Source organism: Momordica charantia (genome assembly GCF_013281855.1).
Source record: "Momordica charantia cultivar OHB3-1 chromosome 9 unlocalized genomic scaffold, Mcharantia_2.0 BLBB01000009.1, whole genome shotgun sequence".
NCBI lineage: Eukaryota > Viridiplantae > Streptophyta > Magnoliopsida > Cucurbitales > Cucurbitaceae > Momordica > Momordica charantia.
In genome coordinates, this window is record NW_028275167.1 from 22,631,192 (window position 1) to 22,654,656 (window position 23,465).

Consider the following 23,465-nt stretch of genomic DNA (forward strand, 5'->3'; position numbering starts at 1 on the left):
CGACTCGCTCGGTCTGTCGTTGAGTTTACACCTCTCTAGTCTGTAGAGGCCCATTTCCTTGGTCGGATCCAATCCCATAACAGTTGCCCCCACTCTCAAAATGATGCTTCATAGTATCAATGCCTCGTGCACGCCTTTTTTATTGTCTCAATTGTGATAGCACATAGGCGCTATAAGTAGTACGTGATCGTTGTGGCCTCGCTCAGTGGCTGTTGCAGCTCCATTTCTTGTTTTGGCTACATTTTCCTAACAAATTTGTGTCACATCTAAGACTTTAACAGTCATTGAAGATGTATGGAAGATTAAGCAAGCTGGCTTATATTTTACATCCGCCATTATTAATATCTGGAGGATATATATATATATATATATTCATGTGTTCCATCTCAAAACCAATTGGCAACCTTAGCATGCCCCTCAAGATTTCGAGCTTTTGGGGTCGGATATCATATCAATATTCATGAGGTTCCATCTCAAAATTAATTGGCAATGAAAGGAGTAGCTCATTTCTATTATAAACAATTGTTAGATCCATTTTCTTTTCAACGTGGGATCCTTAACAAAATATATATAGAATTTCTTTTAATACAACATGTAGGGATAAGAATTTGAACTTGCGACTTTTTGGTTAAAGATATAAATACCTTAACCAATTGTGCTAAATTGTCATCGTTTAAGATACTAGAGTTAAATGTCTATTTTCTTATACTACAGTATTACAGAGGATGCATTAGTGTTGAAACCATTTCTAAATGGATTTCAAGTGCAAAATAAACCATCTAGAAGCTAAGAATTCAACCGAATGCACTGCTTCATCGTATCTCTGAAATTGTTCATAAAAGTATGCCTATTTCTACCAACTGTCCATATAACCACCACAAACATGAAACACGAAACACTAGACCCCAGAGACTCAAGCAGGAAAACCTGACTCTTGAGGGAAAAACCTAAGCAACCTTAAACAAAAAGAAAAGTAAGCCCACCCTTTTCTTGCAAAGTAAGAAAATATGCTCTTAGGATTCACCATCACTGCCACACACGATCATCTTTGAGGCATGGTACTCCAATTCAGATTTTTCACTCAAATTCCAAGAGCAAGATTTTGTAGATAGAACTAACCTTCTTCCGAATTTTGAGATTCCAAATAGCAATAGAAAGAAATTTTGGAGTAGTCAACGGAATAAAGAATGATAATTGTAGTATGGATTTGAAAGAAATAACTCCAGGCTTCTCCAGGTTCTAAAATCTAAAATTTTGCCAACTTTTTAATTTTTATTGAGTACTAAAACTGCCAACTGTAAATATAACAATAGAACAACTTCAGCTTCAAACAGACAAAATATTTACATACAATTTCCCTACCTTATTTAGCAACTTTGCCCGATTCGATATGCTTGCAGCGCCATATTTGTCTACTTCTTCAAACAACTTACCTGCATACTTGTGCTTTGTTCTTAAGCACAACTTTGGTAGCATCGAGAGAACATAATGGAACCTGAGACAGAAGAGTGATGCGCTAATCTACCTGTCTGAATTTGGTATTTCACCATAACTACAAGCAGTTCATACTGAAATATCAACAATACCTCATGTTTTCACCCACAGCATTCCAATATCCTTTCTCAACATGAAAAGCTATTGCACTTCTCAATTGATGTCCACTGAAGCACTAAAACAGGAAACCCCATTCATTTATATAAGTCTAGGCATCTTTGTATGTCCAAAATTCATGGTAACATAAGATAAATAGGGAATAGAGTAGAATTCCACATAATTCAAAGGAATCTTTGATATCCAATCAAATAATTACGTTAAAATGCAATCTCTAAAGCATATAGGGAGTTCTAGTAAACAATGGAAAGAATAATAAATCATTTTCTAATGATCGTACATAAGATGCCAGCTGCGGAAGCATGAAGGTAAAGACCACAGCTACGAAGGAGAAGGATTGTTGAAAAGGCTCTTTATATTCTTAATCATTAACTACATAGAAACGTCCTTTTAATTCTAGACCTAGCTAGATGATAAATGGAAAGAGATACTGTACAGCTAGCAAGAAATTAGAGTATGTACAGTTATATATGGATTTAGTTTTATTTTAAAGAAAACAAAAAAAACAACAAGAAACTCTTTTTACTGATGTAGTGAAAAGAACATTTAAAAATAAATAAAAAATAAAAAAGAAGTGTAATAATCCCACTAGGAGGCTATGAGCTTGCTAACAAACACTCCAATTCAGATAACCACAGGAGTGTAATGAAAAGAAACTGATAAAATACCAATATGAACAGTCTAATTATGACAAGGCAAAAACCTCCTTACGACTCCTTTCCTTTCCCTTAAAAACTCAATTCTTCCTTTCCAACCATAATCCACTTTGAGACAACATAACACAACCATCTATGACGAATGTCAAGAAGGGGCGAGCCAAATAAGGCAGAGCGAAACCATGGCAAGTTCGTTCAAAGAGATGTAACTATTCTTTTCTCAGAAAAATGCATCGTCAAGAGAGAAGTGATAAAGCTCTCAAATTGGTCAAGATTTAAGAAATGGATATAACGAAAAGACTATAATCACTGCTTTGCGCATACAGTTTATCCTGAAGGAAAAAAAAAAAATTAATCATGCTTTACCAAATAAAAACCATAAAAGGAATCAGTAGATTTCTTCATCACCTTTCAAATAATTGAGGGTACAATTCCATATAAACATAAAGAAGTCATACCAGGCCATACGAATGAACGATTGAGATGATCAATGCCATGCGCAACAAGAGTGTAGGGAACGCTAGGCATGCCTAAATAGCGAAAGCATCAGACCTACAGGGCAAGTCCCCAAAGAGCTGCAAAATAACGAATACATGGCATAATGCCAATTAACTTCAAAACTGGCCAAAGCTTAATGCAGTACGAACCAGAAACACGCAAAATAATTACTGATTCCGGAGAATAAACATCCATCCTGATCCCACTACTACCCTCAGCTAAAAGTGTAATCTAGTTCTTTCCTCCAAGATAAACAAGAGCGTCGATTATAAACCAGTAAATTAAGAATCAAAATAGCGAAAACAAACAAAATAGTCAGAAAAATTAGAAGGGTTACTATCCTTTTCAGCATTTGCTTGCCCTAAACGTCGCACTTAATGCGCTAAGAACTGAACCACCATTTGTAGATGAAAATTCTAACCTTAACAAAGAATTCTGAGTTCTAGTTCATCTACTTCGAATATTTGGAACGAGTAAAACATCAATAATTTAAGATGATACTTACGGAATCGCGGCGAATAATGGAGTGCGGATGGATGGATGCTCAAATGCTTCTTTGCTTGCTTTGTGAAGGTGAGAAATTTGCAGAGTCCAGAATCAGAGGCAGAGGGACTCACTGCGGGCAGGGGTAGCAAGCTCACGCAAACTGCCCGTATAAATGTCAGCTCTCAAATTTTATAGAAACGTTAACAGAAATATCGCTAAAATATTGAGCACGAGTATTTTACTCTTTTTAAGTTTAGTAGTGCCACGTGCAAATAAACGTAATATTCTTTTATTTAATTTTTCATTAATAAAAATATCACTATTTATTTAAAAAATATATCAAAAGTAAAAAACTTAAAACAAATGTTTATAAATGAATAGAATTATATAACTCAATTTTTGTTGGTAAAATAATGTTGGAAGAAAATTTTACTTTATATTTTTAAAAAAAGGTATAAAATTTTTCAACAAAGTAAAATGATTTTTCATATTCAATTTTTTTAAAATTAGATATATTTATTAGGTGAACTTAAATTTTCATTTATTCAAAATTGATTTCCCTTTTACTTAATAAAAATATGATTGATTCCTTCCCCTAATTATTTTTAGCATTAAGAACTTATACATTTTTCTTTAAAACAATAGATACTCATAAATTTATATCTATAAGTTAATTTTACTTATTATATTTGGGTATTTAATAAATAAATATAATAATTACTGTAATAAAAATTATTATATTATAATATTTCTACAATATTTATTTTTAATCCACTTTTAATTTGTTATATTAATTTTAATGAGTTATAATAAATTTACAATTGTGAATAGAAATACACTTTTAGAGTTTTAATTTAACACATTTATAAATCAATGCACAAAATATTCCCCTGCATAATAGAATATCATTTTTTAGCTACTTTTAATTTAACAATTACTAAAAATATGTTATTTCCTTGAAATGAAATGCAACAAATAAAAATAATAGCATTATTGCTTAATGTTGTTAGTAGGAGATAACTTTTCTTTTATCTACAAATAGGAGAGAAAGTTGATTGAATAATCCATATTACATAGAATAAAAAATCATAACAATACTAATTGTAAAATAATTTATAATAGGAATGATTTAATACCTGAATTTCTCAGAAATTGCTCACCTTCGATTGATGTTTGAGATCAAATTGTAAAATTCAATAACTTCTATTTATAAACAACATTGTTCTGCAACTCTTATAAATAAAGACGCTCAACGTGTTACGCCATCGTGCACTATGACGCTACCAGATCTATATGTATAAAATTTAAAAGAATTGATCAACAAATGAAAAGAAGCAAACTAAGGAAGAGAGCTAAATTAGGAGGAACTCATATATATATATTTATATATACACCTGTAGAGGATGGATATAAGTTGAAAAACTTTTGAGATTCCAATACCTTCTGAATTCCATTAATTTCAATTAAAGTAAAATCATAAATTGTTAGGAGTAAATATACGTAACTTTTCATATTCAAGCTTGGTAAATTAAAAATCGATAAGTGGGTAGAATAGTCCAAAAATATTTTTCGAAGATGCTCCCTTTATAATATAGTATAAATGTCTGATATTTTTTTGATATTTTTTTTTATAATTTTTTAATTTTTCACGATACTATGGGAATATTGATTCAGCTATATATGTTAATTATCAGTGAGCTATGACAGGCGAACTCTATGGATATATACAAGTTTACATGAAAATGTCACTACGTTGATATAAATTTATTACCTTACCTTATTTTAGGTAGTATTATCCATTTTTCTTACTAAAAAATATCCACAACTTTCTTAAATTTTAGTTTTAGGTTTGATTTGATATTCATTTTGGTTTTTTATTAAGAGAACAAACTAAGGTACGAGAGCTCCTCTCAAAAGGAGGTTGTGGTAAACGAAACGTTGTGGTTCGTCTGAGGCTTCACTTTCGTTGGTGTGGGGTGGGGAATGGATCTTGTGGAAGAGTGGAGCAAGCTCAAACTAACATCCACTAAAGAAGAGGTCTTAGTGGATGTGGATGCTGGGGCGACTTACAAATTGGTTGGCAGTTAGAAGCTTGTGTTGCAGGGAGCTGCTACTTACGAGAATTATTTCGTGTGAAGTATTGTGGAAGGTTCTCAAACCATCATTGTGGAAAGTAGAAAAAAATCTGATGATTGAAACCATTGGACGGAACATCTTTTTGTTTCGTTTTGAATCAGCAAGAGATTGTGATAGAGTTCTCAAGACAGGCCCATGGTCTTTTGATAAAGCTTTGCTGATTTTGCAGAAACCTTCGAGGTTGATAAAATCGTCACTCTTAGAGTTCAAGTTTGTGTCGTTCTGGACCCATTTTCTTGATCTTACTTTGGAATATATGAACGAGGCAATGACAACTTGGTAGGGCAATGCTATTGGGGTGTGTGAAGAAGTCAACTGTGATTAGGAAGAATTACGATGGGGAAAAGTTTGCACGTTAAAATAAAATATGATGTTACTTAGCCGATAAGAAGGGGAATAAAGATCAACATTGTTGGACAAGGGGGTGTATGTTGGACTTTAATGAAGTATGAAAGACTCCTAGATTTCTATTATCAATGTGGAATCATCTAACATCTGGTAAAAGACTGTACTGCTGCTGTTGAAGTTATGGAACGGAAAAAAGGCTATTTAGCACCTTACGGCCCTTGGCTCGGTTATTAGGGCTCAGTGAAAGGGAGGACTGGACACCATCATACTGGAATGTTTCAATCTGATTTTGAAGATAATTCATCAACAAGCCAAAATCAGAGCACTAAGAAGGAAGGGGTAACCAGGAAGTTAACGATAGAAAGATGGTGTTGTCGGAAGATGTGAAGGAGACGGTGGCCACGACGGAGATGATGACTGAAGAGGAGAATGTCAGCGGCCGGGGAAGGAAGCAGTTACGGAAAGTACTAAGGTATGTGACATAAATGTGATTGATACTATTCCCTTCTACGGAAGAGATTTGGAAAAAGAATTTGCTCAATCTCAGAATCTGGTGGGATCTATAGAAGGGATGAAATCTTTTTCCAAGAAAATGAATGTGCCTAAAACAGTTCAGGCGAGAGATCAGGAGAATACTACAGATGCTATTTATGGTGAATCCAAAGGAGAAATGATAGAGGTTTTTGTAGAGGAAGGTACTCATGTTGGGCCAATTATAGGTGTGGGCCCAAGCCCTACCTAGAAGGTTGTAGAAGGAAGCCCAAAACCTTTTAAACAATGGAAATGGGCCTGTGAAAAGCTTTCAGGGGGGCTTGGGATGTCTAATTTGAAGGGGCGGAAGTGGGAGGGGGATGACATGGTAGAATATAATAATGCAAAGAAGACAAAACTACTTACAGATGAAAGGTTTGAGGCGAATATTATATTGGCAGAGACTCTAATGTAGCCTTGTCAGGAGCGATGAAGATTTTATGTTGGAATGTCCGAGGATTAGGGAATCCAACGACATTCAGAGATGTATGTGACGTTTTAGGTCACTTAAATCTCCATGTTCTTTTTATTTTGGAGTAAAAATGTAATTCAAGTACTTTCAATAATTTAAAAGTTCGTTTGCAGTATTATGGGTGTTTTGTGATAGATTGTTGTGGGAAAAATGGTGGCCTAGGTTAGCTTTGGAAGGAAGGTGTTGATCTTACTATTCGTTCATATTCAAACTTCCATATTGATGCTTTAGTAAAGTGGAACGCCGCAACCTTCCGTTTCTCAGGGATTTATGGAAAACAAAAATCTCATAGCATGCATCTCATTTGGGAGCTTCTAAGACGACTGCACAATGAGGAGAATTCAGCTTGGATAATGGGGTTGATTTGAACGAAATTTTGTTTATGGAAGAGAAGGAAGGGGGCAGAGACATAATTTCACCGCTGATGAGGAATTTTTTATGGTAGATGATTGTAGGCTACAAGACCTGGGCTTTAAGGGCTCTATTTTTACACGGTGTAATAGGAGGAGGCAGAGTGCACAAATCAGTGAGAGATTAGACCGTTTCCTCAATAATAAAGCTTTTATAAAATTTGTGGGAGAATTTCAGTGTTCACCATCAGGATTGGGCAAAGTCTGACCATAGGCCTATATTTACTTCAACTCTGTGACACTAAGATTGCACATGTTTGGCGAAATTACGCTTTCAAATTCGATGAAGTGTGGACCAAATCAGAGGAGTGTAAGAATATTATTAAAACTGTTGGTGTGCTGAATCAAAATAGCCTTGAAGGATGCCTTAAGAGTTGTGCTGAAGTGTTTGGGCAGTTTAGTAAAGGGTACAACAAATCTTTCAAAAATCAAATCAAGCACATTCGTTCAGCCCTTTCCCACATCTATGCGGGTCCCCCTTGAGATTTTGAGCAAATCAATAATTGGCAGCGAGAGTTAGAAATCTATTGGAAGCAAAGATCCCGTGAGAATTAGTTAAATTAGGAAGATAGGAATACAAAGTGGTACCACAAACGTGCAAGTATGAGGAGGCAAAAAAACTCTAATAAGGGGTATTGAGACTGAGAATAATGTGTGGACGTAGGATATGTCTAAAGTGGAGGAAAGTTTTTCGTTTATTTTGAAGACATTTTCTCCTTTTCAAAACCTAGGGAAGAGGACATGCTCAAAATTCTCCAGAATGTCCCAAGTATGGTAATTGAGGAGATGAACGCGAGGTTGCTTGCTCCTTTTAGCAGATCGGAAATTGAATATGCGCTCAAACAGTGCACTTTAGAAAGCACCACGACTTGACGGATTCCCAGCGTTATTTTACCAGAAGTATTGGAGGTCAGTGGGAAATATAACGGTGGGAAACTGTCTGGACATTCTCAATCGGAAGCGCTCTATCAAAGAATGGAACTCTACTTTTATTGCTCTAATCCTGAAAGTTCTAAAGCCACGAACGGTATCAGATTACCGTCCGACCAGTCTCTGCAATGTCTCTTATAAGATCATTACGAAGGTCTTGACCAACAAATTGAAATCTGTCCTTAATGTGATTATTTCAGATAGTCAATCTGCTTTCATTCCAAGAATGGTAATTTATGATAATATTGTCATTGGTCATGAGTGTATCTACGCAATGAAGAAAAAACGTACAAGCTTGGTGGGGTTGACATCTCTAAAGCTAGACATGAGCAAGGCGTACGATCGTGTGGAATGAATTTTCATAGAGAAAATGATGTTGGCAAGGGGCTATGATTCTCGATGGGTGGATTTAGTTATGGAGTGCATTACGTCCTACTCCTTTTTGGTACTTATAAACGACAAGGCTAAAGGCAACATAATTCCACAAAGAGGGTTAAGGCAAGGGGGCCCTTTATCCCTCTACCTTATCCTTATTTGTGCAGAGGGACTTTCTCCGACTATCCAAATAGCACATGAATCAAGCAGGATTTCAGGTATTTCCTTAGCACCTTCATGCCCAACCATTTCTCATATTTTCTTTGCATACGATAACTTGATCTTCTGCAAGGCTACGATTCCTGAGCTCTATGCTTTAAAGATAATCCTACTTGATTATGAAAAGGCATCTGGACAGAAGGTTAACTTCGATAAATCAGCCTTGTGGTTTTCTACAAATGTTGGGGATTATTTCAAAAATTATATGACATCTATTTCGGGAATGAAGCTGGTCCCTCATTTAAGGGATTATCTGGGCCTCCCATCGAGCCTTTCGCATAGTGAAAGCAGTGATTTTATGAAGATCAAAGATGGAGTTTAGAAGGTGGATCAGGGTAGGAAAGCCAGTTTTTTCTCGGCTGGTGGTAAGGAGGTGCTGATTAAGAGCATAGCTGAAGCTATCCCGACATATGTTGTCGCAACGTCATCGCAACACGGAGCGATCAACGTTATCCCCTGAAGGGTCTCTTTCGAGATTAGGGTTTAGAGTCACCACCAATCATCTACGAGGTATGATTGGTCACCTATTTTAAAAAAAACAAGATCTACAAAAAACAGATTGTTGGTTCAAGAGTCGACTGAGCGTAGGGAAGGTGTTAGCACCCTACAACACCCATTTGAAAACGGTACCATTGATAAGACTTGATTTAAGGCTAAAAAAGGGTAGGTTTGCATGCTTAAGTAACTTATATTTGGGATGAAAATGTATGTTCATGCATATAATTTAGGAAAAATGTGCATAATTTGTGATTAGGGACTTTGAAATTCAGTTATAGGTAAATGAAGGCTAATTTGTGTAAATATGCTTATTTTGTAAGGAAAAATAAAGATTTATGATCACAATGCGTCAGACACATTGCAAGGCCGGAATTTTTCCAGCTTCACAATGCTTCAGCCACATTCGATGCCTAGATTGTCAAAACGGAAATAACCACTTTTGACCAAGTAATTGGTCCAAGATTTGGTTTTACTCCTAATATCTCTACAACAAGTGGTTGCCAACTTCCCTTGAATTTCTCAAATCCTTGTTACTTCCATGGCCTATAAAAGGAGCCTCCAAGCATCACTTCTACACACCTCATTTTCATGTCTTTGCTTTCCCTTTCTAAATTCTTGTCAACTTTAGCTTTTAAGTTTTAATTTCAGCTTTAAGTTTTGTTGTTCCTTTATTGTTTTTACAATTTTTCCTTGCTTATTTTATTGCAACTCTAGTTATTATAATTTATGTTCTTCTTTCCCGATTCAATGAAAATGAATTCTTTTGTTATCTTCTTTTGCTATTGCATTTATTTTAATTCCATGAGTAGCTAAATTAATTTTTCCAACCCTCTTACGAATGATTTAGTTTCCATCATTTTAATTACATCTATCAGATAGCACGGCGTTTACGCTCAAATTGCTTATCTTGATTGAGTTAATTAATCTAGTTGATTTTACTTGCTGGCCACCTGTTTAAATCACAACAGTTGAGTTTAATTCTGAAAAGGTTAGAGTCAACGGAGTTCATCAAGATAAAATGGGAAGTTACTTAGACATAAGAACTTAAACAAGTTCCTAGACATAGGCTCTCTTGCCCATTAAACGTAAGTTGGAGTTTTAATTACTTAGGATTCTTCTAGTATTTTACAGACATGTTTTAAATACTGGCCTAATCTTCTAAACAAACCAAAAGCGGTATGGAATAGGAGTTGAACCAGTTTGCAATTTGAGAGTAAATTTAGTGTGAGATTCTGATAGGTGTAATTCATTTCTCTTCAAGTTAGTCAGTAGTATGAGGGTTGGTTTCAAAATTCTATTTTATTAAATTATAAAACGTACATTTCAACCAATCAATTATTTTTATTCCCAAACTCGATTGCTCATTTCAACAATTTGCAAAATCAATTTTAAAAGAAAACTAGTCCCTATGGAGACGAACTTGGAATATTTCCAGATTATTACTTGTGACAGTGTGCACTTGCACTCGTCCCTCTTGCTATTAAGCAGAGGCGCAACAAGTTTTTGGCGCCGTTGTCGGGGACTTTATTTTCATTTTAATTTATTCTCGGCTGGTGGTAAGGAGGTGCTGATTAAGAGCATAGCTCAAGCTATCCCGACATATGTTGTCGCAACGTCATCGCGACGCGGAGCGATCGACGTTATCCCCTGAAGGGTCTCTTTCGAGATTAGGGTTTAGAGTCGCCACCAATCATCTACGAGGTATGATTGGTCACCTATTTTAAAAAACAAGATCTACAAAAAACAGATTGTTGGTTCAAGAGTCGACTGAGCGTAGGGAAGGTGTTAGCACCCTACAACACCCATTTGAAAACGGTACCATATTTTGTCATAAATTATCCTATTATATTATTTGGTCCAAAAGAAAATATTTTTGTGTTTTTTATTTAAATGTCTCACGTTATATTAATTCACACTTTGTTATAAGATATGAATTAATAGGTATGAGTAACACAAAGGAAATTAGAAAAATTTTATCACCTCGAGAATATTGGAAGGTTCTAATTCCCGTCATTGGAGTTTTTGAAATAATTATTTATTCAAAATAATAATAAATAAAAAATACTTTTATTTTAACAAACCTTTTATTTTAAAAACAAACTTTTACTTCATTTGTAATTTGGGATTCATTTTAACTTAAAACAAAATGTATTTTAAAAGAATTAATTTTCTTTATTCTAAAACAAAGTCTTATTTACCTTTCATTTACTTTTTTTAAAAAAACTTTACTTTTAAGATTTTCCTTAAAAAAGATTTTCCAAAAAGAAATTTAAAAGAAAAAAATTTTAAAAAGTTTTTATTTTTGAATTCACCATTTTTACCACTTTTCAATTTAAAACACAATCTACTTTTAAAAATATTTTATTCTTTTTTTTAAGAAATTTATTTAGTTAAACTTTACTTTAGAAACAAAATCTTTTTGTTAAAAAGAAATTTTATTTATCAAAATCTTTTATTTGTTTCAAAAACATATTTAAAATATATTTTAAAAGGTTTTGTTTTATTTTAAAAAGTTTTGTTTATTTAGAACAAATATTTTTATATTTTGTTAACAACAATTTTGTTATTTTTTTTAAAAGAGACGTATCCTTCGTAGGATACTTTTTTTTTTAAAGAAAACATTAAAGGATTTATACGTAGAATCAGAGTGTACCGTCTACCAGCAGAACGTGAAGTTTTGCTTCGTCGAAGTTTTGCTTGGTTATGGAGGTCACCGAGGCTTCGCGTGGGTTGGTCGTGTGTGCTCGCCGGTCTTGTAGAGTTGCCGCTGGGATGGGTCGCTGGAGTTTATTGTAGAGAGAGAAAGAGGGAGTGGTGAGAGGTAGAAGATGAAGAAGAAGGTGACCCTTTTTAAGAGAGAGGAATAAAACTGAGTTTTTCTAAGGGGCTAATACTTTGTCCTTCTCTGTTTTGTGTGTCCTGTGTTGTCTTCCCTTTATGTGTGCCCCCTCTATTAAATACCCAAATTTGCAACGGTAACAAAAAATGAATAGAGGAAAAAGTGGAGGAAGATGAAGGATAAAAAAGCCACGTAACAAGGCTTTGACGAGAACAAAATAGGGAAGGGAGAATGACATGTTACTCGAGTTTGAACGAGGAAAAAATCAAAGGAGAAGAAAGAAGAGAAAAAAAATATTGTCATAATCTGTTTTTTAAATTAAAATCTTAATTTTAAAATAATAATAATAATAATAATAATAATAATAATAATCAAATTCTTTTTAAAACAAAATCTACTTTTAATATTTAATTTAATTAAAACTTATGTTATTTTTAACTAAAGCAATTATATTAAAACTTATGTTATTATTAATCAAACAATTAAAAATTAAACTTAATAAAAATAAGAATAATTAAAAATGATGGACCAAATACGGTGTCTACATACGTGATGAGCTGCTTCAAGATCCTGAAGTCTTTTTGTGTAGATTTATCGAGGGAAATGACTAGATTCTGGTGGGGTACGATAGAATCCATTGGCTGAGTTAGACAATATGTGTCGCCTTAGGAGTTTGAAGGGCTAAATTTTCGTGATTTGGAGATGTTTAATAAAGATTTATTGGCTAAGCAATTATGGCGGTTCATCCAACATCCAAATTTGTTGGTTTCGAGGGTTATTAAAGGTCTCCATGCATGGGAGAGCTCTCTTTTTGAAGCGGATGCTGGAACTCAATCCTCGTATTTCTAGCAGGGGGTGGTTTGGAGTAGAGACCTCCTTAAGTTGAGGTTGAGGAAGGTGGTGGGGGACATGAACAACAATTGACTTCTATGAGGATCTGTGGCTCCCAAAAGAATCTACTTTTCGTATGATTTCCTCTAATCCGACCCTGGGGGAAAAGGTTTGGGTACCAGTTTTCATAAGCCCTCTAAAACAATGGGATCTTCTAAAGCTAAAAGAGAGGGTATGTGACACGGATGTGGAGGTGATTTCTCGTATTCCTATTAGTTATACAGGGGTTGTGGACAGGTGGGTCTGACACTACAATAAAAACAAGATTTGCTTGGTGAAGAGTGGTTACAAGATGACAATGAGATATAACCTTCTATCACATTCATCAAGCAATTGTAACAATAAAGCTTGGTGGAAGAGGTTTCGAAAATCCTTATTCCTCCAAAAATTAAAGTGTTCATGTGGAAAGTAAGCCAAAATAGTGTTCCGGTGGTTTAAAACTTACAGAAAAAAGGGATGGATGTGATACCTGTTTGCCTGATCTGTTTACGGAAGGTTGAATTGGTTTATTATGCGCTGGTGAGATGTTTACGGTCTAGGCAGGTATGGAGTGCTGTTTTTCCAACTATGGAGATCGGACATAATTTCAATGATTGCTTCCTAGATCGGTGGTCGAAGTAGGTGACAACTATTTCTCATCTGAATTGACGCTAGTGGGTATTACTTGTTGGACCCTTTGGAATGACAAATTCTGTGGTTAACAATAAGAAGATCTCGGAGGTTCCAATTAAAATTGATTGGATCTTAAAGTACTTAGAGGAATTTCCTACAAAATTTTAGAGAGCTTAGATGGGAAAGGTACCTCAGAAGAACTCTTGCATGCCCCTGATAAATCTCCATAAGAGTGTTTTGTGACCTAAATTGGGTTATATATGTGTGAAAATGTGAGGATCCATGTTAAAATATGATAAAAAAAGAATATGAATTAGCTAGTTAGGGTTTCGAGCTATTAGAATTCTCAATTTATGCAATTTGAATGAACTTCTACTTAATTCGTTATATTTTTGCATAGGAATTGTAGAAATTGGGATTGGATAAAGCTGAGTGCTGCCTAGTTTGTTGATGGCTGGAGCATGGCTAGAAGAATGATGTTGGAGCTTAATGTCGCCGGATGCCCTAGCATATGTGACTGAATAGTAACTCATCACATCGGTTTTTCACTGTGTTCGTATAGCTTCCAAGTGCTGCCCTAGTTTTAAGAGCCCATTATAAAAGGAAAATATACTCTAGCCATAAAAGGGGGACAACTCACATAATCAAAAAGAGGATATCAATTTCAGAAAACATTCCATACCTTTCCTTGTCGAAGAAGAAGTTGAACGACGTAGTTGACTTCCTCGGCATCACCATTTTGTTGAAGAAGCTTCCATTTTCCTACTGTCTACTTCATTGATGGAACCCATTTCTTCTTCAACTCTTGTTCCCTTTCTTCCATTATGAACTAAACCCCACCTTCGGGGGATGAGCTAGCAATAGCATTTTGTTGACTATGCTTAAGTAACCTTGAATGTTGTTTTAATAGAAGTGTTTTTATTCTTCCATTTCACTGATTTTGTTTGGCCAACATTATTAGGTTGCTTGCTCATTTGAGGCTCGGGAGAGTCCTTGTATTGCGTGATTGCTTCCATTAACGTTAGAATCCTCTCTTTGAAGTAGGATGGTGAGTACTCAGGGATAAGACTCACCCTAGCGTGCCTATAAACTGTTTTATTGCTTGCTTTCGTTACAATAGGAGTTGGGTTTAAGCATGTTTGGATATATCGGGAGTGAGACATGTCTGTTTGGGCCAAGAAACCATTTGGGTCCAAACCATTTTTCTTCTTCATTAAGCATCTGCCACCATTATATATGTTTTTTTTTTGTTTTATGGTCTTCACCCCGTGAGATTAACACAGAAGCAAAACAGGGGGGAGCGGCGACCATTTTTATCGATAGAGAGAAGAGAGAAGAAAGTGAGATATTGGACTCTAGAGCGTCATTGGCAGTTTATTCTCGCGATTCTTGTGAGGTTTTTCATTCTGTATCCCTAAATAGCTATTGTTGTAGTGCTTAGAAGCTAGGTGACTATTGTTACAGCATTTAGAGAGCGTTTTAGTGAAAGTGAGACCCATTATAATCTTCCCATTATAGTGGAACCTGCACATTGCAGAAGACTGGACGTAGCTCTGAGCTTTGAGTGAACCAGTATATTTTATGGTGTTTGATTTTCTATCCCTATCTCGTATTTCCTTATTGTTGATTAAACTGTGATCTGCTCTATTCTGTGGAAGGAGAAAAAACTAGTTAGATCCTGTTGGATTGTTCTTGCTTGAGAACTAGAGATATTTTATATTACTGCACACACACACACACATATATATATATTTTTTCCCAACATTCAGGGTCTGCTAGAGCATAATTAGCATTGAGCGAAAACATCCGAGTGATTCCCCCTCGATTTACATTTAAATCGCTTCTTATTCACAATTTGTTTGTTGTCTGAGTTGGATGCTCTAGCATCATATTGAAATATTTTTGTAGTTGTTCATTTACTATTTATCAATTTAACTTGCCATTTTCATAATACTCAAACAAACTTTTTTTTTTGCTTTTTGGTATTATAATTTGTTATTTCAAAGTATAGCCGCAATCGAAATGACCTTGTTTTTGTACTATAATTAACTACTGCTCAGTGGGGCATGGTGGAGTGAAGATAAACTCGGATGTGCCGTTTTGACAGTGGGTCGGGAATCACGGTTCTGATATGTGATGAAAAAGCCGACATTGTGGCTGCTATGGTGGATGTGCATACGGTGTTGAACCCTCTGTTGGCTGAATCTTTGGCAATTAGAGAAGGTATGTGGTTGGTGATGAGGTTGGGGTTTCAAGGAGTCATGGTGGAGTCAAACTCTTTGGAGGCCTTAAATTTGATTGGGGAGAAATCTCCATGGCAGGGAGAAGCAACAAATTGGATAGAGGATATTCGTGTTCTCTCGGGCATTTCAGGAAATCACGTTCTATCACGTTTTCAGGGAATCTAACGGAGCAGCACATAGGCTTGTTAAAGAGGCCATTTCTTTGCGCCAATGGTTACTTATGGAGGTCCAATTATCCGAGTTAGCTATGTAGGTTGGTAAAAGCTAACCATCTCAATTATGTAGCCTTAATCGCAAAGTATAGTTGCTTTTAATAGTCATTTTGGTTTTTAATTGAGAAGTTGATATAGATGAAAACAATCATAAATTTAAATGAAAAAAGTGCAAAAAACATTACATATTTAAATTTCTAATCTGCAATTAAAGTTCCACATTAGTCCAAATTTGGAAATCATAATTCAAATATTCCATCTAGATGTGTTAATTCACAACCACGATGTTGAAATATATTTACGACATTCCGAAATGTCTCTCTCTTTTATCAATCTGAATATAATTTAATTGATTAAAATGTTTATTTCCAACCAAAAGGTCATAGCTATGACATGTTTTTTTTAGGAAAAGTTTGGAGATTTACAAATTTTCCAAAATTTGTGACGGTTTTTCACTGTCGTAAATTACTCAAATAGTTCTGAGTAATTTTGTGAGTAATTTTGGGATTCCATGATAAACAAAGTTATAATGCTTTTTCACCGTTATCAATCACTCAAACAATTTTGGGATTCCATGATAAAAAATTGTCACAAATTTCACAGGCGAATTTTTAGCTGGGAAAACGGAAACTTTACATATTTTCCAAGATTTATGACAATTTGTTTATCACTGTTATAAATTATTCCACCAATTTATGCATTTTCTAACCATCATAAAATATCACTTTAATATATTTAGAATTCCATGATGTTAAAAAAAAAACGTCGCAAATATTAGAACGATCATCAATAAAGGTCCGTTTTCTTACAATAATTATAAAAATTTGTACTTCTTGCCAATTTGATCATAATTTAATAGATAAAACGCCTATTACCATTTTGAAGATGGATTGATTCATACACCCCTATTATTGTTGAGTTATAAAGGAAAAGAAAACTAAAGATATCATTTTTTTACAACACGTGTGAATGAGGATTCAAACTCATGACCTCTTAGTCAGGTACCCTAACCACTTGAGTTATGCTCGATTTGGGATTTTGACTTGGATAAAAATTATCAATGTTTGTTACATTCATTTTGAAATTTTATAACCGAGGTATTTATTGTAGGCAGGTAAAAAGTTTCCTTGATGAAACTTGTTTACTCGGCAGAAAATGAGACCTTTTACGCTATGATATTTTATTAGGAGAGAGAGTTAAAAAGTGGGGCATGAGAGAGTTAAAAAAAAATGGTTTTAGAGAGCTAACCCAAATTTTTTACCAAGGTGAATACATCAGGGAAAATGACTCATATGACCCTCCCAGGTTTATATTTTGCTCAAATAACCCTGCCCTCTAAAATTGTTTTCAATGACCTACTTTATTATTTTAATTAATTTAAAAAAGAATAAAATTACATTTGTACCCCTGAAGTCAAAAAAAACCAACCGTTGGCCTTTCCCCCTCTTTCTTTTCCGTTCGTTTTCCTTCGTATTCTTCTTCTTCTCCTTTTCAATCCCCTCCGTTCCTTCAACACAGAAAGCTTCGATTAGACGTTCCATTTCATTTTGAAAGTAGCGTGGACATTGAAGGTTCGATTTCATTTTGTTTATTCTTGTTTTCCTTTTCGACTTTGTTTTTTTCCATCGATTTCATCTTAAATTTTTAGGGGTTTTAGTTTCCGGCGAGTATTTATACCGATTTCTGGTTGTTTGAGGTGTATGGGAGGTTGAAGATGACTGTCGTTGTGGGTTTTTGAATGGGAGGTATTCTCGGGGGGTTATTCGTAGGAAGTGGGTTAGGGCTTCGATTGTTTAGAATCTGGAGAATTCTCGGTGGGTTTCGGGCGAAATAGTTTAGGATTGCCAACGTTTTGGAGTTTGTTCTTAGGAATTTGATGATTTCTCGGTGGTTTTCGGGCAAATTACGTTACGGATTTGGGAAATTATGAATTCTCGTGGTCTTTCGGGCGTGGTGGATATGCAGTTGGAGTATTATTTATCGGCTGGATAAATTCTCGGGGCATTTCGGCCATGGTGTGTTGGAAATTCTTTTTATTTATTTCGCCCGAAATGCCCCAAGAATTTTTACAGACGATAAATAACACTCTAAATTCCGGGGCATTTCGGGCAAGCTAAATTGAAATTGTGGGAGATGTAGGATCTGGAAAAATTCTCGGGGCCCGTTCTCGTCCGGGAAAGTCCACGAGAATTTTTACAGGATTAATGATTCCCGAGCGAAAGGTTCGAGTTCATTAATACTGCCAAAATTCTCGTGCACGACTTCGCCCGAAAATTGCCCCTAGAAAGTTGACAGAAATAGTTTTTTTTTCGGTTCGTTTAAGGATTGGTTGGTTATTAGCATATATTTATATGTATGGTTTGTCATTTTCTCTGATCATAGGATTCTTTATTTACTCATCTACAGGTTAATTCAAAATGGAAATGGTAGCTAAAATCCCTTCCTCATCCTATGCCTCCGCCAATTTGACATGTCTGTTGCACTTAACGAAGACTACTGCAACCATTAAGAGTAAATTGACCCCACCACAGCTTAGGATGTTTAGAAAAACTATATTCGGCCATCTCCTTGACTTAGACCTCGTATTTAACGGGCCACTGATACACAACATCCTACTTAGGGAGATCGAGGATAGTACACCTGATACCATTAGCTTCAACCTGTTTGGGAGTAAGGTGTCATTTGGGCGGAGGGAGTTAGGCATTATTTCTGGGCTTAAGTATGATAGGGGTCTAGTTAGAAAAGACACATCTCCCCACAGACTTAGGGCCCTTTACTTTAATGATAGCAACGACGTTCTGTTGAGTGAATTTGAGAAGATTTATTTAGCCGCACGGTTCAAGGATGACTTCGACGCGGTCAAGGTATCTATTGTTTACTTAGTAGAGTTAGTTCTGTTGGGGAGAGAAAGGACCCTGAAGTACGACTATACATTGCTGGGAATAGTCGATGATTGGGAAACGTGCTGTAACCACGACTGGGGGATGTGTCCTTTGATAAGACTATATATAGTCTGAAGCGCGACCCGACGAAGAGGTCGAAGGATGGCGGGTTCAGGAAATCGTACAGTCTCTACAGTTTCCCTTGGGCGTTCCAGGTATGAGCCTAGATACTTGTTTACAGTTTTCGTTCCTTTTAACCGATCAATAACGTCCAACAGTTATATACTTATAGGTATGGGCCTACGAGACTATATCTTCTTATCTGGACGTGTGGCCAAAAGGTAGGTAAATCCGGACGCCGTGCCACAGATTCTTCGGTAGAGGTGTGGCCATTCAACTGCATGGCATGTGCTTGACAGAGAGATTTTAGATCTAGCACAGTAAGTTCAATCTTGTTTATACTTATAAGTTTCTTTAATTTTCATATTTATGCCGACACGTTCATTACCTTTGCGTAGGGAAGAACTCGATCAAATAGAAAACGGATGCTGAGACGACCTTCCTAGATAGGACGTTCGAACCATCGGAGCCCGAAGATGAGGACGAAGTCCCGCACGAGAACAATGCTGCTGAACCATCAAGTGCACATGCAGGACCAGAGAAGGACGACGGGAGACAAGGAGGGAATGTCGACGAAGGTGTCAGAGAAGACGTCCATCAAGAGGCTGAGGAGAAAGAGGAGAATGGACGGGTAAGAAGGTACGCATGTCTAGTGTGCGTCTGAGGAAAGTTAGAGAAACGGATCAAGCACATGGACAAGGCGCATGGACGACGGGTTCGAAGGTATTAAGGCTGAATAAAATCCATCCGGAAGTTCTTGCGAAGAATCGCTAAGGTAATAACAGTTTTCACTTATGATAACTACGATGTCATTTTCATATAAGGATAACTAACTTGTTATCCATTGTATAGGGTTTGCCTGTCGACCCGAATGACATGAGAAGAGGCAGCAGCCGTGATGGTACTGGGCAAGGTGATGGTCCGAGTGATGGTCCTGGCTAGGAGATGGTTGGTCGAGTGATGCACCCAGTGGGGGACCTAGTGATCGAGGTGATGGTCCTAAGGATGGCGATGGTTCTACACCATCTCCTAGGGACGTGGACGACACGGATGACATGATCATCGATCCCCCCATGTGATCGCGCACGAGACAAAGGAACATCAGTCCGGCCAAACGACGGGGGGACCAGGTTGAACCAGAACGCGAGGTATGTGTTCGTAATCCATAAGTTCAAATTTGATCGTAAGCATGGTCTAACGAAGGTTACTCTGCCCTGTATCAACAACATTCACCTGCCTTGACGCGCAAGGAAGACATGGGTACAGAGGACATGCACAAGGAGTGTATGGATATCGGTCTACATGCGCGTTGTGAGGCTGCCCCTCTCGAGTAGACTCCTGTTCAGAGCAGATAGGTAGACCATATTACGATCGATTTGCATCCGTTGAGTCATCTATGGACGACGAGGTATTTATTTTTGACTTTTCAACTCTAAACACAAGATTTTATTTGCTAACATAATTTATCCAGGACGAATACGCCGAGGACTTCACGGACTCTGATGCGGAAGGACCGAGAGCGACGTCGCAACCAGACCTAGATGAGGTATGCGTGCTATCGCAGCCCGTTGAACGTCAGAACCCTCGGCGGGGGTCTCGGAAGAGGAAGTTCCCATGGAAGCTTCGAAGGTCGTAAATATGTCATGGTGGACGGGAAGCGGAAGAAGGTAATGCGATATGACCCACTAGTTCACGTCCCTTCTGAACAAGTCCAGAAGTTTCATGCTTGGCTGGCGAACCCTAACACCGACCGCGCCACAGGCAAATCATGCTACGGTGATCGGGGAAAGACATGGTTCCGTGACCTTATCACCTCGGGCAAGTGGATGACGAGTGAGGTACGGGTTCGAAACCCCAAATATGTGTTGTACTGGTATTTAGTTTTTTTCTAACAACAATGACTTATATAGGTGATCGATTCGTTGTTCATGTTTACGCGGAACAAACTCGAGCAACGACAAGACTTGTGTTCTCGAAGATTCACCACGGGTGACATTGTCCTTGCGATATGTAATATATATATATATATATATATCTCTCTCTCTCATACGCTAACCGTTTTTACAAATTCATGTGCTAATTGAAATGTTTTATTCATTGCAGAACTTTCTTCGACGAACAGACGGACTATATCAACGCATGACAGCCCCGAACGCTGTACCTGCGAGAGTTGCAGCGGAATACGATTGGCTGGAAAGTATAAGACCATCCTGAGCTATATGGATGGGACGTACACCGACTATCAGACACGATGGCTTGATCTGGATGCTGTTTACCTGCCATACAACATCGGTGGCAACCATTGGATTATGCTACATATCGATCTGCAGGAGGGTGAGATCATTGTGTGGGATTCGATGAGGTTGATGACACACTTTCCAGCTCTGGAGTCCGAGTTGAGGCCGATGGCTGTTGTCCTACCTGCATTGATGCACAGGGCCGGTGTTCAGGTACTGAGACCGACACTACCGAATACGCCATGGAGCATTCGTCAAGTAACGTTCACGCCCCAGCAAAGCGGGTCTGGTGACTGTGGGATGTTTTGCGTTAAATATTTAGAGTATGATGTAACAGGGTCAAATATGACCAGCTTAACTCAGGACAACATTAGTTTCTTTAGAGAAATTGACCATAGAAATGTGGGCAAACCGATCTATATTTTGAATCTAATTCGCTTATTAGTACTATGCTATTATTTTATTACCTAGCTCTTACAAACTACTTATCTTGCTTCGTATAAGACAAATATGTTAAAAAAGCAATTTGATACATAAAACGAATCAATACAACATTGACCATTCATATTCCACCCAAATGAACAAAGTATGGAAATCACTGAAACATTCCACGGGCGAAATCGGGCTATTCACGGGCAAGAAATATTTCAATCAGTGTAAATGAAGTCACTGAAATATTTCTCGGGCGAGAATACGGCCATTTCACCCGAAAAAGTTTTCAACCACTAGTGCGCTGGTCTCTGCACTATTTCACGAGCAAGAATATCATTATTCGCCCGAGAACTGCATTCATGGCAACATCTCGTTAACATTTCGCCCGAATATATGATGATCAGATTCCAATACACAAAAAAGAAAATACATGGATATAAGTAAATCATACATCGAACTAAGACTCAGTTGTTCGTAATGGTTGGCGGCAAGTTTTCCTATTGTGACCTTGCATTCCAAACCTGCTGCATTTATGTATCTGTTGAGGCTCGCTTGTTGATGGTATTCGTACTGTTTGCCGTCTACCAACTCTTGCAACGAACTTCGGAGGCTCGATGGTGTACTCAACAAAGTCGTCGGGTAAAGGCCAGTCCTCCTCATCACCCAATGGGTAGATTGGCTCGGCGTACGCGTTAAGAAACGTTTCTAATTATACTTGGGCGACACAGCGTGTATATACTAACATTACGATGCATGGCGGCGGCAGCGACAGCGTGGGAGCACGGGATCTGAAAGTAGTCAGACTGCTTACACGTACAACTCTTACTGTTTAGGTTGACACGCACCTTGCTGTTACCATCGTGTACCTCGTACTCTAATTATCAATCGGTCTAATCGTATTTTGTCGGGCCTACTCCACTGCACTCTTAACAATCCCTTCAGCATAATCAGTTAGAATGGATGCTCTGGTCGATGCGTACGTCCGTCGTTCGTAATACCATCGTTGCAGAAGAGCCCTACAATGTTCTAATAGTACAGTGACCGACAAATATCGTGCGTGAACTAGAACTGCATTCATGCACTCTGCAATGTTAGTTGTCATCTGATTGTACCTCAATTCAGGTTGATATGCGTGTGACCATTTATCGAACCCGAGTTCCTCCAAGTACTGTCGCAGTTCTGGGAATCCCGTAAGTTGATTCCAATAATACCTGAAGGTAGACTTCTTGAATGCCTTAGCTGCTAGGAGGTATAGCCATTCCACGCCTTCGCTCCGAATCTTGAACTTATCATTCAAATTCATCTGCACATGATGCATGCAACTGATGTGTTCAGCAGTGGGGAAGACAGAAGTTACAGAGTTATTAATGGTTCGGTGCCAGTCAGACATGAACACCAATCCTTCAACATCTCCAATACAACTCTTCACCCGCTCCAAGAACCAAGTCCAAGACTAGTCTGTTTCCCAGTCTACGATTCTAAATGCAAGTGGATATATCTTATTATTACCATCAACAAAGGAGGCTATCAATATCACACCTTTATTTTTCCCTTCAGATGTGCACCGTCGATGACAAGTACGGCGCGAATGCAACTTCTAAACCCCCAGATAGAGCAGCCTAAGGCCATGAATGCATATTGGAAATATTTATCGTCCTCTAACTTGAATGAAAATACCGTGCCCGGGTTCACCGATTTCAATGCCTCACCGTATTTACGCAAAAGAGTGTACGACTTCTTCGGCGATCCCATTAGTAGTTCCAAAGCCCTCTCTCTCCCATGCCATGCCTTTTCATATCGAATGTTAACATCGTAATTTTTCCACAT

The 23,465-nt window shown here is 37.2% G+C and overlaps 1 protein-coding gene and 1 long non-coding RNA gene across 2 annotated transcripts; both read right to left on the minus strand.

The window, feature by feature from the left end:
• Nucleotides 1–1,237: 1,237 nt before the first annotated feature.
• On the minus strand, nt 1,238–3,444 carry LOC148209213 (uncharacterized). The gene is made up of 4 exons (XR_015787079.1): nt 3,271–3,444; nt 2,726–2,842; nt 1,587–1,669; nt 1,238–1,495 (listed from the first exon to the last, which is right to left on the minus strand). It is a non-coding gene; the product is annotated as an uncharacterized LOC148209213 (long non-coding RNA).
• Nucleotides 3,445–22,548: 19,104 nt separating this feature from the next.
• LOC148209214 (uncharacterized) lies at nt 22,549–23,465 on the minus strand. Its single transcript, XM_088117453.1, has 2 exons — nt 23,178–23,465; nt 22,549–23,070 (listed from the first exon to the last, which is right to left on the minus strand). Exons 1-2 carry the CDS (start codon nt 23,463–23,465, stop codon nt 22,549–22,551), a joined length of 810 nt encoding a protein of 269 aa, XP_087973579.1.